Source organism: Labeo rohita, chromosome 3 (genome assembly GCF_022985175.1).
Source record: "Labeo rohita strain BAU-BD-2019 chromosome 3, IGBB_LRoh.1.0, whole genome shotgun sequence".
Classification (NCBI taxonomy): Eukaryota; Metazoa; Chordata; class Actinopteri; order Cypriniformes; family Cyprinidae; genus Labeo; species Labeo rohita.
Genome location: NC_066871.1, coordinates 30,409,938 through 30,424,723, shown reverse-complemented (window position 1 = coordinate 30,424,723; position 14,786 = coordinate 30,409,938). Strand labels below are relative to the sequence as shown.

Here is a 14,786-nt window from a genome sequence, read left to right as displayed (position 1 = left end):
AATGGGTTTTCCTGTCTAATTTGTATATTGATATGTTTTTGGGGAAACATAAAATTAAAAAAGAAGTGTAATAATGGAAGTAATAATTGGTTGTGTCTCCCAAAATAGATAACATTTGCTCTTTATACAGCTGATGTCCTGTTTCATAGCAGAAAGTCCACTTTTGATTTGAAACCCCATAACATTGTAGTCAGATTTAAATTATCATTACAAAATATTCTCATATTTCCATAAGGGTTTTACATTTGATCACTAAATTATTGTCAGCCATTTTAAGGACCAAGGAGAAGTAGTGATCATGGTGTAACTTCCAAATATTTGGTATCTCTGAAAAGCCCTGAATGTGCTCTTTACAGGATATCTAGACTTAAAACTTTGACATGAAAGGTCACAGAGAATCTCACTAAAATATAATGTCCTCCACAGGGGACAAAACTATGGAAGCCCATTTCCACCACTGAATATAAAAATAAAAAAGGTAACTGCGACTTTTTATCCCACAATTCTGACATTTTTTTCTCGCAATTGCGAGTTTACTTATCACAATTCAGACTTTTTTCTCAGAATGAACTCGCAGATCTGAGAAAAAAAGGCAGAATTGCACATTTGTATCACGCAATTCTGAGTTATTCTCATAACTCTGACTTTATAGCTCACAATTGTGATTTTTCACACAATTCTGAGGGGAAAAAAACGAAATTTGTGAGTTTATATCTCACAATTCTGACTTAATAACTTGCAACTATGAGTTTATTTTACGCAATTCTGAGAAAAAAAGTCAGATTCGTGAGTTTATATCACATAATTCTGACTTCAATAAATGGCGAGTTTATATCTAGCTGCACTTCTGAGAAATTAAGTCAGAATTGCAAAATATAAACTCACAATTGTGACTTTTTTAACAGAATTGTGAGTTTATATCTCACAACTGTGACTTTTTTCTCATGGCACATTTTTGTCTTGCAATTGTGATTTTTTTTTTTTTCTCCGAATTTTCTCAGAATTGTGCATTTTTTTACTCAGTTGTGACTTTAAGCAATTGTGACTTTTTTTTACCAGTTTATATCTCACTATTCTCACTTTGTAACACAACTGTGAGGTATAATTCTGAGAAAATAGTATTTATTCTCCCAATCTCACAATTGTGACCCTGGGCCACAAAACCAGTCTTAAGTCGCTGGGGTATATTTGTAGCAATAGCCAAAAATACATTGTATGGGTCAAAATTATTGATTTTGTTTTATGCCAAAAATCATTAGGATATTAAGTAAAGATCATGTTCCATGAAGATATTTTGTAAAATTCCTACTGTAAATATATCAAAACTTAATTTGTGATTAGTAATATTCATTATTAAGAACTTTATTTGGACAACTTTTAAGGTGGTTTTCTCAATATTTGAATTTTTTTGCACCCTCAGATTCCAGATATTCAAATAGTTGTATCTCAGCCAAATATTGTCCTATCCTAACATCAATGGAGAGCTTATTTATTCAGCTTTCAAATGATGTATAAATCTCAGCTTCGTAAAATTGACCCTTCCGACCTTGTGGTCCAGGGTCACAATTCTGATAAGTAAAGCAGTTCTGAGAAATTAAGTCAGAATTGCAAAATATACTCACAACTGTGACTTTTTTCTCATGGCGAGTTTTTGTCTTGAATTTATGATTTTTTTTATTTTCCTCAGAATTGGGAGTTTTTTTACTCAGTTGTGACTTTTTTACAAGTTTATATCTCGCAATTCTGACTGTATAACACAATTGTGAGGTATAATTCTGAGAAAATAGTATTTATTCTCCCTCAAAAATAGACAACTCACAACTATGTCTTAAGCCACACTTCTGAGAAATTAAGTCAGAATTGCAAAATATAAACTCACAATTGTGAATTTTTTACTCAGTTGTGACTTTAAGCAATTGTGACTTTTTTTACGAGTTTATATCTCACTATTCTCACTTTATAACACAACTGTGAGGTATAATTCTGAGAAAATACTATTTAAAATAGTAATAGTATTCTCCCAATCTCACAATTCTGATAAGCCGCAGTTATGGCGAGTTTTTGTCTCACAATTATGATTTTTTTTATAACACAGTTGTGAGGTATAAACTCGCAATTCTGAGAAAATAGTCTTTTTTCCCCCTCAAAATTGAACTGTATAACTCGTAAGTGCAAGTTTATATATATAAAAAAAGTCAAAATTGCGAGTTTATGCTGTATCTCACAATTCTGTTTCTCAGAATTGCAAGTTTCTATCTCTGAATTCTGACTTTTATAACTCGAAATTATGACTTTGTATCTCACAATTCTGAGAAAAAAGTCAGAATTGCAAGTTTGTATCACGCAATTCTAAAAAGTCAGAACTTTGAGATAAAAAGTCGCAATAACCTTTTTTTATTTTGTATTCAGTGGCAGAAACAGGCTTCCATAAAAAACTCCATAGCTGCTTGTCAGGAGGAAAAAGTAATTTTGTAATGCTTCAAGTTGTGCATTTTAGTGTTAAAATGCAGTGAGCTGCTTTTTAGATGATATATGACTATATGATACATGAATCATTTTGATATTATCAGAGGTGCTGTAATTAGCCATGAAATGTCATGCAGCAGAGTCCTTAGGTTTCTCCATTGTGGTAGTAATTAAAATGGATCTGTTATCAGTAGCTCTCACTGACATACGATAGAAGCGAATTCTGTGAAGTCTGAGTTGAACTGAGTTGAACTCTTTGAAATGTTGTGAGCAGCTTCAAGCAACAGTTTCAAATAAAAACAGATTCCACAAACGTGAACAGTTCAGTTAAGTAATCACCTTTAATGTTCGCCGCTGTGATTAGAGTAAAGTCACATAATTCACCTCCACACTAACATGCCCCACAGCAATCATGCATGAACCTTCAAAAACATCTGAATATGTCTGTGTTGAAGCTGGTTATGTGCTTCGACACATTTTGCATTCCACTGTGCTTTGTCAATCCATTGTCAATCCTTAGATATAATATGAAGCTTTTCATCTTAACCCACACATATATATGAGAGCTGTTGTTTTTGTCTGATCCAAAGAACAAGCTGTTCCCTTTTCAATGGCTCACTTTAGGGGGTTCATTTGCTCAACAAAATGACAACTCAGGCATGTCCTTCAAAACGACTTTCTGCAGGACACAAAAAGAGAGATTTCTGAAGAAGGTTGGGGTCAAAACAACACTGGACCTTTTTTTTTTTATATCGAGACGCTGAAATAATTCAAAATAAGACACAGAAGGCTGGAGTAATGATGCTGCAAATTAATATATATATATGAGCAAACGAGACAACCTCAAAACAAGTGCCAGTTACATTAATATGAAGGTTAGATTAAATATGCATGTCTGAAAGGTCATGTCTCAATGCATCGCTTCTTCTTTCAGCCCTTCTGAGACATAATTTCATATGCTGCAATTTTCCCAAGGTCTGTAACTCAGGTCTGTTTCGTAAGGCTGTTGCGCCAGCTGTCGACTAGCAGCGTGCGATCATTTGTATGCGTACCGTAATACTTGTTTGGATCTATTCCATCTCATCTTCATGAGTGTTTAATGGAGACGAGCCTCCCAGATACAAAGGCTAAAGCAAAGTCAGAACAGGTTGCTGGTATTTGCATGCACTTTGGTGCAAAATACTTTACCATCAAAGCATGAAATAAGCTTACTTATTTCAAAATAGCCAGCATTCAGCTACCATGTGCATTTGAGTCTGTTATCAGAAAAACCCAATGGTGTTTTGACTTGCATCAGTGGAGCAAATTTGACTAAGTAAGCTACTTTTGACCTACAGGTTCCTCCAGCCCCTCTACATCAGTGCACTGGCTCATCCGGCTGAACGCAGATAACCGAATCTCAAATTCAACCAGCAAGCTGTCTATTTCATCTTCAGCACCTGAGCCCCAAACACCACCCATTCCTATCGTCCATAAAACTAAAAATGAAGACAACGGTCAGTACATTCTCGCTGTGTATCTACTACTTCCATGACTTCAGTCAATTGTAAACTAGAAACTAATCATTTTACTGCCGCTGTGACGTCAAAACCCAGACCAATTCATCAAGAGTTCCCTCAAGATTCCCTTAATAGAAATATCCAAGTGGCATTTGTATTTACCACAGGTCTTGCTTTACTCATTAACTGAAAAAAACGAAACCTAAACAAACCTATAGGACAATCTCGAGGGAACCAGTGGCAAATTAGTCTTCCGGGTTTTGACGTCACAGCTGCAGCACTCTGATAAAACAATAATTAGTTTCTGTTTTACAACTGATGGAAGTCGCATGTGACCTGCTTCATGATTTTAAATCATTTTGACTTGAGTCGTTTGTGCACGGAATGGAAAAAGGAAAGCCTCTGTCTTTCTAATGAAATAATTATGTTTTAAGATCAAATAAAATAAATTGTGACTGCCGTAACTTGTTTTTGATTGCGAACATTTTTCTGCTTTTTTTTATTCAAATACACATAATCACTAACAGGTTGATGAAAACGTAAACTTACAAACAATAAGGTTTCATTTATTAACACTGAACTGGATATTAACTTTTCTAAAATAATTTACAATTTATACTTTTCAACCTCAAATGCTTGTCTTGTCTAGCTCTGCGTGAACTCTGTGTGTTCTGGAGCTCTGTAACGGAGCGAAGAAGACATGAAGCGGGCGAATCCAAATGCAAAGCTTTATTTGATCAAGACAGAGACGTGGTCATAAACTGGCAGGGTCGAACAATAGCAAACAGGTATATTAGGACAGGACACAAGAGTAGCCCATGACACAGGCGAGGGTCGATCAACAGCGAACGTAATCCAGGGGGCTGGGCAAAAGGGTAATCCAATAAACGTGCGAGATATCCACAGGGCAGGCAGCGAAACGGACACAACGAGAATACAAAAACACAGGAAACTAGGAAATGGCTCTGTAAAGGTTGGTAACACTAGGAGAGTGCTAAACGCAGCAAACACAATACAATCCACAATCCAATCCAATACTCAGCAAAATGCAGGAGGAAGACCGAGGCTTATATAGAGAGTCTGAGTGGGTACAGGTGTGTGCGTGTAATCAGCGCAAAGGATGATGGGAAACGAAGTCCGGGAGTGGTGCAACAGTCTGTGTAGTGTGAAATGTCAGTGAGATGCACAAGCGACCTCTGGTGGCAGGCAGACCAGACAGGATTCATGACAAAGACAGTCAGGGTTTGTCGAAAAACTCAATTTTTTTGTAAAGGGCGTTTGATCTTCTTTGCATGTTCACTTTGTAAACACCGGGTCGGTACTTCTGCAGCAACATAGGATGATTTTGAAGTTGGGGGAGAAAATGAGATGGGAGTTTTTTGACATACCCTTACTGTACTGAACCGGATTACACAGAGATCGTGCAGAGCTAGACAAGATGAGCATTTGAGGTTAAAAAGTATATAAATTGTCAATTTGTTTAGAAAATGACAGATCGTTTTGCTAGATAAGACCCTTCTTCCTCGACTGGGATCATTTAGAGCCCTTTGAAGCTGCATTTAAACTGCATTTTGGAAGTTCAAACTCACAGACACCATTGAAGTCCACTATATCGAGAAAAATCCTGAATTGTTTTCCTCAAAAACATAATTTCTTATCGGCTGAAGAAAGAAAGATGTGAACATCTTCATTGACAAGGTGTTACCAAGTTAACTAATGGGAACCTACAAGTGCTACCAGAAAATTTAACGCATTTATTATAATACATATATTTATGATTTTACAATATTTACAACAAAACAACATTTATTGTTTGAATTTAGCAATAAAATTTGAATTAAAATTAATTTGAAAGCTAAGACTTTGTATAAAATAAGTTGTATGTAATGCGAGCGGCCCAAAATGGCAATGAGCTGTGGAGAAATGTTATTTTTAAATGTTTATTTTTTTATTTTTATTTTTGATAAAATCTGAGTTTTCTGACCCTGCATAGACAACAACACAACTGACACGTTCATGGTCCTGAAAGGTAGTATGAACATCATTAAAATAGTCCATGTGACATCAACTGCTGAATGAAGTCATTATTTTCATTTTCTTTGGATACAAAAGGTATTCTTTTAGCTTCAAACTGATGTCAAATGGACTGTTTTATGTCCTTACTACTTTTCTGCGCCATGAATGTGGTAATACCGTTGCTGTCTATGCAGAGTCAGAAAGCTCTCAGATTTCATCAGAAATATCTTAATTTGTGTTCCGAAGATGAACAAAGTTCTTACATGTTCAGAACGCCACGAGGGTGTGCAATTAATGACAGAATTTTCTTTTTGCGTGAACTATCCCTTTACAGTCCCGATTTTCTGCTTTTAGATGCAGTTGAGCCGCCGCCATTTGTACGAGGCGTTCGGGGCCACAGTATGAGTATGCGCTATCCCTCCAAATCCAAGACGGGCCCAGGGAAAGTTCTTCCACTGCGCTGGTCATTTGCTTCCAAGGACCGCAGAAAACCCTCCAGCGTCGCTCCACAAACCGGAAACGACGAGCTGGTGGAGTACCTTGAGTCCGGCCGGCGACCTCGATGCACCAAGGAGCCCATAGTAAGTATTGTGGCCAGTCCTTCACAGGTCAAAGCCCAGCTTCGCGAGGACGATTCTCTAAGTTCCCCGAGCTGTAGCAGTATTGTGGAGCGAAGTAGCTATCAAGGTCCAGATTCGCCCAGACTCCCCGAAGGCCAGAGCAGACCAGCGTCTGACCTCAACGGCATCAAATCCGACAGCTCATCAGCCAAAAACAGTTCAAAAAGCAAGCAGGAGCACGAAAGGACTCAAGCCATTAAGTTGCTTCAAGGTTCTCCTACTGCGCTTCCCAATGGTGCTAGCAACAGTGCATCTCATTCCAGAGACTCCACGTTAAAACGCCTACGAAACAAGCCGGCTGTGACTAGCAGGACTCATCCCAGCCAGACGCAAACAGCCACGGGGGAAAGCAGGGGGAAAGACGGGGCCGCCATCAGCACTGCCCAATTGCAAGATAAGGATGTGGTTCACGGGAAAACGCTTTCAAGCAAGAGCTTGATCAAACTGTCTCAATCCAACGGGACTCTAAATGGAAAAGGCACTGAGGTGAGGAAAACTGGCACTGCTCACAAGAGTACCAGTAAAGTGGTTAACAGCAGAGAAATCCAGGATTGTTCGACCACAGCTGATATAAAACGTGCCCACAGCTCATCCAATATTCAGAGCAGGCTAGATATGACTTTGAAAAGGACGTTGTCTCTCCAAAGAAATGGTCCATTGGTACCGGCCCCCCATAAAGGACCTGCGGTTGATAAATCCTCCTATGCAACACTACAGAGAATCAGATACAACAGCACTTCACTGGGCAGGCAGAGACCTGTACCTGAGTCCTGCTTCTGATTTAATCTTCACTGTGGGAAATAGTGTTTGTATATATGTTTTATGCAGATGACAACATTTAAATATTACATACTATTGCTCTTTTCCAAAACCTAGTGAGCATTGCAAAGCATTTTATGCACATTTCCAACACAAAGCCTGGTTGAAGAGGATTAAAACGCCTCGTTTAGCAGGCAGCAGGTAGACGTTAAAGAGATTGCAATCCAGTGATGCATTGCAACAAATTCAGAGCACAAATCCAAGAGAATTATTTATAAAAATGCATATAAAATTATTTAATAATGAAAGTGTTTAAAAAAAGTTAAAAATAATTGAAAATTACTGTATAGACAGTTGTTCAAAAGTTTGGGGTTGGTAAGATTAAATACGCCTTCAGGATTCATTTTAATGTGTTGATTTGTTGCTCATGAAGCATTTCTCATCAAAACAACTGAAAACAGTTGTGCTGCTTAATATTCTTGCAGAAACCATGACCTTTTTTTTAGGATTCTTTAAATAGAAGTTTCACGACATTATAAATGTCTTCACTGTCACTTTTGATACATTTAATGCATCCTTACTGAATAAAAGCGTTCTTTATAATAACAATAACAAAAAATCGTATTCACCCCAAACAGTCGAACGGTATTAAATGATCATTCTTCAACTATGTGCACTTTTGACCCCGTGGACTTTTAGAAAATAACTCTGTCTCTTTTTGTCTGAAAAATGAAATGAATTTCCACCATACTGTCATTTTCAGCACATCTGATGTATAATGACATTCTGGGAAGGACATTTTGACATTTGGAATAAAATTACAGACTGTTTTGCTGAGCCTAAATTTGCAGCTAGCATTTTATGTATTATATATAAACACAGAACACATGAAATATTTCACACTTTTTGGATAATTTGATAAAATTACAGCTTGATTAGGATTGGAAAGTGATTTTTACCTTGTTTTGTCTCATTTCACCTCAAGCAATTCACTGACACTGTTATCTTCTTAGTAACCAAGAACACAAATTTTTATGTGATGTGATGTTGTGGAAATGACACAACAACTGTGGGACAGTCGTAACTTTTGAAAAACTGATATACAGGTCAAAAGTTTACATACACCTTGCAGAATCTGCAAAATGTTAATTATTTTACCAAAACAAAAGGGATCATACAAAATGCATGTGATTTTTTTTTTTAGTACTGATCTTAATAGTTATTTCATATAAAATAAATTTACACATAGTTTGCAAGAGAAAATATTAGTTGAATTCATAAAATTTACCCCGTTTAAAAGTTTACATACACTTGATTCTTAATACCACGTTGTTACCTGAATGACCCACAGCTGTGTTTTTTTGCTTAGTGATAGTTGTTCATGAGTCCCTTGTTTGTCCTGAACAGTTAAACTGCCTGCTGTTCTTCAGAAAAATCTTTCAGTTCGCACAAAGTCTTTGGTTTTTCAGTATTTTTTTTTCTTGAACCCTTTCCAACAATGACTGTATGATTTTAAGATCCATCTTTTCACACTGAGAACAACTGAGTGACTCATATGCAACTATTACAGAAGATTCAAACACTCATTGATGCTCCAGAAGGAAAAATTATGCATTCAGAGAGATGGGGTGTGAATACTTTTGAACAGAATGATCATGTGTACATTTTTCTTTTTTTGCCTAAATATCATATTTTTGTCATTTAGTACTGCCCTTCAGAAGCTACAGAAGATACTTACATATTTCCCAGAAGACAAAATAAGTTACATTTACCCTGATCTTCAAATTCTAAAAGTTTTCACCCCCCGTTTTTCCCTCTGGAGCATCAGTGACCTTTTAATCTTCTGTAATAGTTGTCCCTCAGTTGTCCTCAATGTGAAAAGATGGATCTCAAAATCATACAGTCATTGTTGGAAAGGGTTCAAATACACAAAAATGCTGAAAAATTAAAGAATTTGTAGAATTTTTGTGTGGATCATTCATGTAACAACACCGTATTAAGAATCAAGCGTATGTAAACTTTTGAACTGGGTCATTTTTATTACTATTATTTTCTCCTGTGGACTATATGTAAATGTCTTTTACGTGAAATATCTTATTCAGGTCAGTACTAAATAAAAAATAATATGCATTTTATATTATCCCTCTTATTTTGGTAAAATAATTAACATTTTGCTGATTCTGAAAGGTGTACAGTATGTAAACTTTTGACCTAAACTGTATTTTCACACAGTATCTATAGACATACTGTAAAAGACAGTAGAACAATTGCAAAAAAGTCTGTTTTATTGTGACTGTCATATAACAAAAAACAAAGCTAACAGTTGAAACTCCACTGGGACATAAAAAGGCTGAAGTGGAAGAAACACTTCAATATAAACTAATGTAAGTTCCTCTCATGTCATCTATATTAGAAATGATTGCAGACTTCCTATTTGTATGACAGCTTCTGCATATAGAGCCTCTTATGAGATTCTAATTCAGTCAGGATGCTGCCTCAGAAGATAGAGCCTATATCGGGTGTAAGCAGTGAGGCGGCTCACTAGGTTTTGGATCAGAGCTTGTGTTTCCCATGACTTTCTGTAATATAACTTTCTATTGTTGGTATAAGCAATATTTAACTTACATATATCAAAGCCTGTTCTTAAATCCCCATTTATACCCGCGAATATGTAGCATCACACGCTAGTGGCTGGAATTAGCTGTAATGATACAGTAGGATCTGCTTAAATGTCAGAACTGAAGTCTGCTTTACGCGTTTAGTGGAACTGTTTATGCAAGTGCCTTTCTGTAATAATCTCAGGAGAGCGACGGATTTTTTTTTTTACTTATAAATATACATGCGCACACCTCACCTCAGTTGAAATAAATCCACAGACGGCACCAACATTTATTCACTCCCATAATATCCCAAAAAACACTCACTGTTTCACATCAACGTGCACCTTGTTCACTGCTGGAGTGATTTGTTTGTTTTCTGATAGGAACGGACTATGCGAGTACAATCAGACATAGAGAATGCTTGTGTCGAGTTTTATCAGCGTGTTTACGCTGGAGATCTAGCATATAATTGCAAAAATGATCAAGATGCCGATGTTGGAAAGCAGCAATATCTTCAACATGGATCTTCAAGGATTGAGAAGCTGAGGTCGGAAAGTAGCAATATCTTTGGCGTTTTCCAAATAAATATTCTCATGAAGTGAAGGTAAATTGAAACACAGTATTGTTTAGCAAAATAAAATAAAGCACTGAAATAGTAAAGAATAACATTACAAAATAAATATCAGAGAAAGCAGCTGTCTGAAAAGTTGTGATAACGATGCGTGTCATATTCTTATGTTAGGAAATTTTAATTCAGGAAACAGCGAAACGTTAAACTATGTTGGTAACAACTCAACCTGCGACCATAGTTGGGAAATGATGCTTTTGGGAAACACACTCCTGGTTGACTTTTTAAAGGGAACCCTGGGTATTAAGACTTGTATGGCTTAAAATAATGTAAATTATGTTTCATGCTGAAATATGTAGCAGAAAACCCATGAAAGACTTAGGTTATTTAAAAAATTGGAATGGTTTTATTCATATTTTAGACTATAAGGGGCGCCATTATGACATGAAATGGTTGCACTCAGTGATCTACTGTCACTACCTATTGCTATTTTATTGCACAACTTGGAAAATTCAAAGCCACATTGTGCAGCTTTGGTTGTAATTTTTTAGTCGAAGGGCAACAAGAGAAGCGATGCAAGTCTTCACTGCTTTCCTAGCGATAAGAAGAGGAGAAAAACTTCCTAAAGACCCGCGTCTTTGTTCTCTTCACTTTAGCCCTGAGTTCTTTGAGGCTTTTAGTAGCCTACAGTTACTGAAACAGCTTACAAATGGCAGAGACAAGAAACACGATGCCGTCCTGGTAGGATGTAAACATGCCAATTAACATGCTATTTATGTGTTTTGAGTTGTAGCTGACCAGCTTACCAAGTGCAACCTTTTCACATCATAATGGCGCCCCCCATAGTCCAAAATATGTATAAAATTATGTGGATTTTTTTGAATAACCTAAATCTTTCATGGGTTTTCTACAACATATTTCAGTAAAAGACATCTTTATGTTATATTAAGCCATGAAAGTCTTAATACCCACAGTTCCCTTCAAGCAGCTGGACTTACGAATTTGATAAAACTGGAAAATAAATGCCACAGACTTGCACTGAAGGCCAAACAGAGCCCAAAATATTTGAGACTATAAGGTGAGGCTTTTTACTTGGGACAGTAAGAAACCAGCTTAGCAAACAGTACATTTTAGCCACAACAATATGATACAGATGGCCACAGATGCTTTTTTTTTTTTCCTTTTTCTTAAATATTAATCACCACTGATGTTTATTGATATGATGATGACATGATGCTTTTATTTTATTTATTGTAAGTTTAAAGGGGATATCGGATGCCCGTTTTCCACAAGTTGGTATGATTCTTTAGGGTCTTCGTGAAATGTTTCCAACATACTTTGGTTAAAATTCCTCAGTGGTCATTTAAAACAACTCCGTTTTTACCTTGCCAAAATCAGCTCTGTTCACAGCGACACGTTTCAGTGCATGTCTCTTTAAATGATAATGAGCTCTATTCACTCCGCCCCCTCCTCTGTTTTTTGTGTATTCGATGGCACAGTACCATCAACAACAAAACTAATCCAATGTGTGCTTCTGATTTCAGTAGAAAGTAAAGACTCTTATGTGCACTTTTACATTCATCTACAAAGCACCTGCAGTGCTTATGAGACAGCTGCTCAAACGAATATGTTAATACAGGACAGTCCGTCAGCGGTCGTGGACGAGGCTTGAGCAATATGACATCATACTGTTTAGAAAATAAAAACAGCTTGATAATTAAGAAAGTCTAGGTTTTGGAGAGATTAAAAAAAGGAGTGAATGGATTTTTATCATTGTACAGCTAAGACACAATAACGTGCAAAATTTGCATCCGATGTCCCCTTTTAATATGAATATCACTCAGTCACTGTAACAGAAGTCCCTGCCATGTGACAGAGAGTCAAACTGGCAAGGAAGACGTGTAATATTACTTAACTCTGTTATGCCACTCACGTTAAACAATTCATTAAATTATAATCCCAGTGCACTTTCCTGATCTCTGGAGTGATGTGCTCTCATATCACTGCTCAATCTGAATATGATAATGTTTTATGTGAACCATTCACCTGAAATTAGACTCCCTGTGTTATCACTAATGCACTAAACCTGAAGATCCATGCTTATGTAATACTTAAAAAGCTATGTATTAAGATAAATGTTGTTGGATGTAATGATTACTGTGGAAATGTATTCTCATCTGCTCCTGAGAGAATTATGTTTTTTACACCAAGCTTTTGTACTGCACATTTTTAATTGGATGTATTAATAAAATTATGCTGAGATGCTTGTTAGGTAGCCAGAAAACAAGCAAGTCAATACAGACTTAAAAACTTTGTGCTAACGCATTGCAACTGGTTTTATCCTTTAAGCACATGTTTTCTAAACACGTTTTAATGTGTTAAACTCATGCACCTCAATCAATAAATCTTTTCGCTGCCTCTGAGATTGTCATTCCTAACATGGCTTTGATATGACGCAGTATAGTCTATTTGTCAATACCACTGTACGCTGTGAATATGACTTTGATTGATTTTTGTTGTTACAGAGATGGCAGCTATATTGCAGATGCAAATAAAGCATTGTGGCCTACGTATGTGCTATTGTGAGCTGCATTATTGTACTTTAGATGATTGCAAAACTCAGAGCAGCTGTTTTCCCCTCCTTTATGTCCAGGTTTGTTTTGTCAATTTATAATTATGCTTTTTTGTATTACATTTGTGATACTGCAATAATACACAGATGAGTCATACTTTAATTCTCTTTTTTTTTTTTTTTTTATTTGTTTGTTAACACTTTACCATGCATTAACATTAGATAAAGGAATAGCCCACCCCCCAAAAATGAAATTTTGCTTAAAATGTAATCAAGAAGTAGATGAGTTAATTTCTTCATTGGAACTGATTTGAAGAAATTTACCATTACATCTTTTGCTCACAATGCACAAATCTTCTGCACTGAATGCGTGCCTAAACAAATCCATCCACTTTAAACAGTCACTTCTGAGTAAAATACCAATCCATAACAATCCATTTTGCTTCCTCCAGTGAAAAACTCCATCCCCTGTTGTCATCTTGCATCAAAATACACCAATATATTTGTGTTTTTGCTTCTAAACAGTGCTGGAAATAATTATTTGTCGTGATGGATTTGTATCCTATAAACATGCATTCTGACGGCACCCATTTACTGCAGAGGATCCATTGGAGAGCAAGTGATGTGATACTGAATTTTCTACAAATCTAACCCAATGAAGAAACAAACTGATCTATATCTTGGATGGCCTGAGGGTGAGTACATTTTTGGCAAATTTTAATTTTTGAGTGAATTATGCAGGGTCAGAAAACTCTCGAATTTCAACAAAAATATCTTAATTTGTGTTCCAAAGATGAACAAAGGTCTTACAGGTTTGGAACGACATGGGAGTGAGTAATCAATGACAGGATTTTCATTTTTGGGTGAACTATTTATTTAATTATTGTTCATTGTTTATGTTAAATAAACAAGGTTAACTAATGTACAAAAATGGAATCTCATTGTAAAGTGTTAACAAAAACTTTTAATTTGAAAGTGAAAATGATACGCAAACAGTAAATATATAACACAAATATGCAGTGTTGGGGAGTAACTAGTTACATGTAACGGAATTACGTAATTCAATTACAAAATAAATGTAATTGTAATTAGTTACAGTTACTGAGAAAAAATATGTAATTAAATTACAGTTACTTATGAAAAATGCCAGTGATTACAAAGGGGATTACATCTGAATTTTTTCACACACCCACCTCCACTTACAGATTGACTTCTTTCATAAATTGCATTGACTGCTCTAAAATGAGACACCTGTTTTTTTCAGGAGTTTAGGACACAGAATAGGACACATGCTTATTCGATAACTGTTTTATTTCCTATTTGGGTTTATGCATAAACTTTATTTTTTAAGATTGTTTTTTCCAAGGCATTGGTTAGATGCTAGTGTTTTCTGTCATAACTATACAAACATTTGATTTCAAACCCAGTATCATAGCTATTAAACTATTTCTTGTTATGATGTTATTTATGTTATGATCTTGTTATGACATACAGCGCAACTGCGCTCACGGTACCTGAGTTCGAATCCCATCTCGAGGTCCCGATCCCGCTCCCCTCTCTCCTCCCAGCTCTTTCCTGTCATCTCTCTACTGTCCTATCACAATAAAAGGCATAAAAAGCCCAAAAAAATATGTAAAAAAAAAAAAAGAAAGAAGTCTGAATTTGTGGTGGCTGTGCTTTAAATTT

The 14,786-nt window shown here is 36.1% G+C and overlaps 1 protein-coding gene across 2 annotated transcripts in view; it reads left to right on the top strand.

The window, feature by feature from the left end:
• Nucleotides 1–13,101, top strand: part of usp43b (ubiquitin specific peptidase 43b) — a 91,365-nt gene extending 78,264 nt beyond the window's left edge. Inside the window, exons 14-15 of one of the 2 annotated variants that reach the window (XM_051102896.1) lie at nucleotides 3,804–3,962; nucleotides 6,336–13,101. In XM_051102896.1, the coding sequence (XP_050958853.1) occupies nucleotides 3,804–3,962; nucleotides 6,336–7,381 (1,205 nt within the window). In that variant the 3' untranslated portion in view covers nucleotides 7,382–13,101. The remainder of the gene's footprint in view (nucleotides 1–3,803; nucleotides 3,963–6,335) is intronic. The other variant, XM_051102897.1, reaches the window with a different exon arrangement.
• The last annotated feature ends 1,685 nt before the right edge of the window (nucleotides 13,102–14,786 follow it).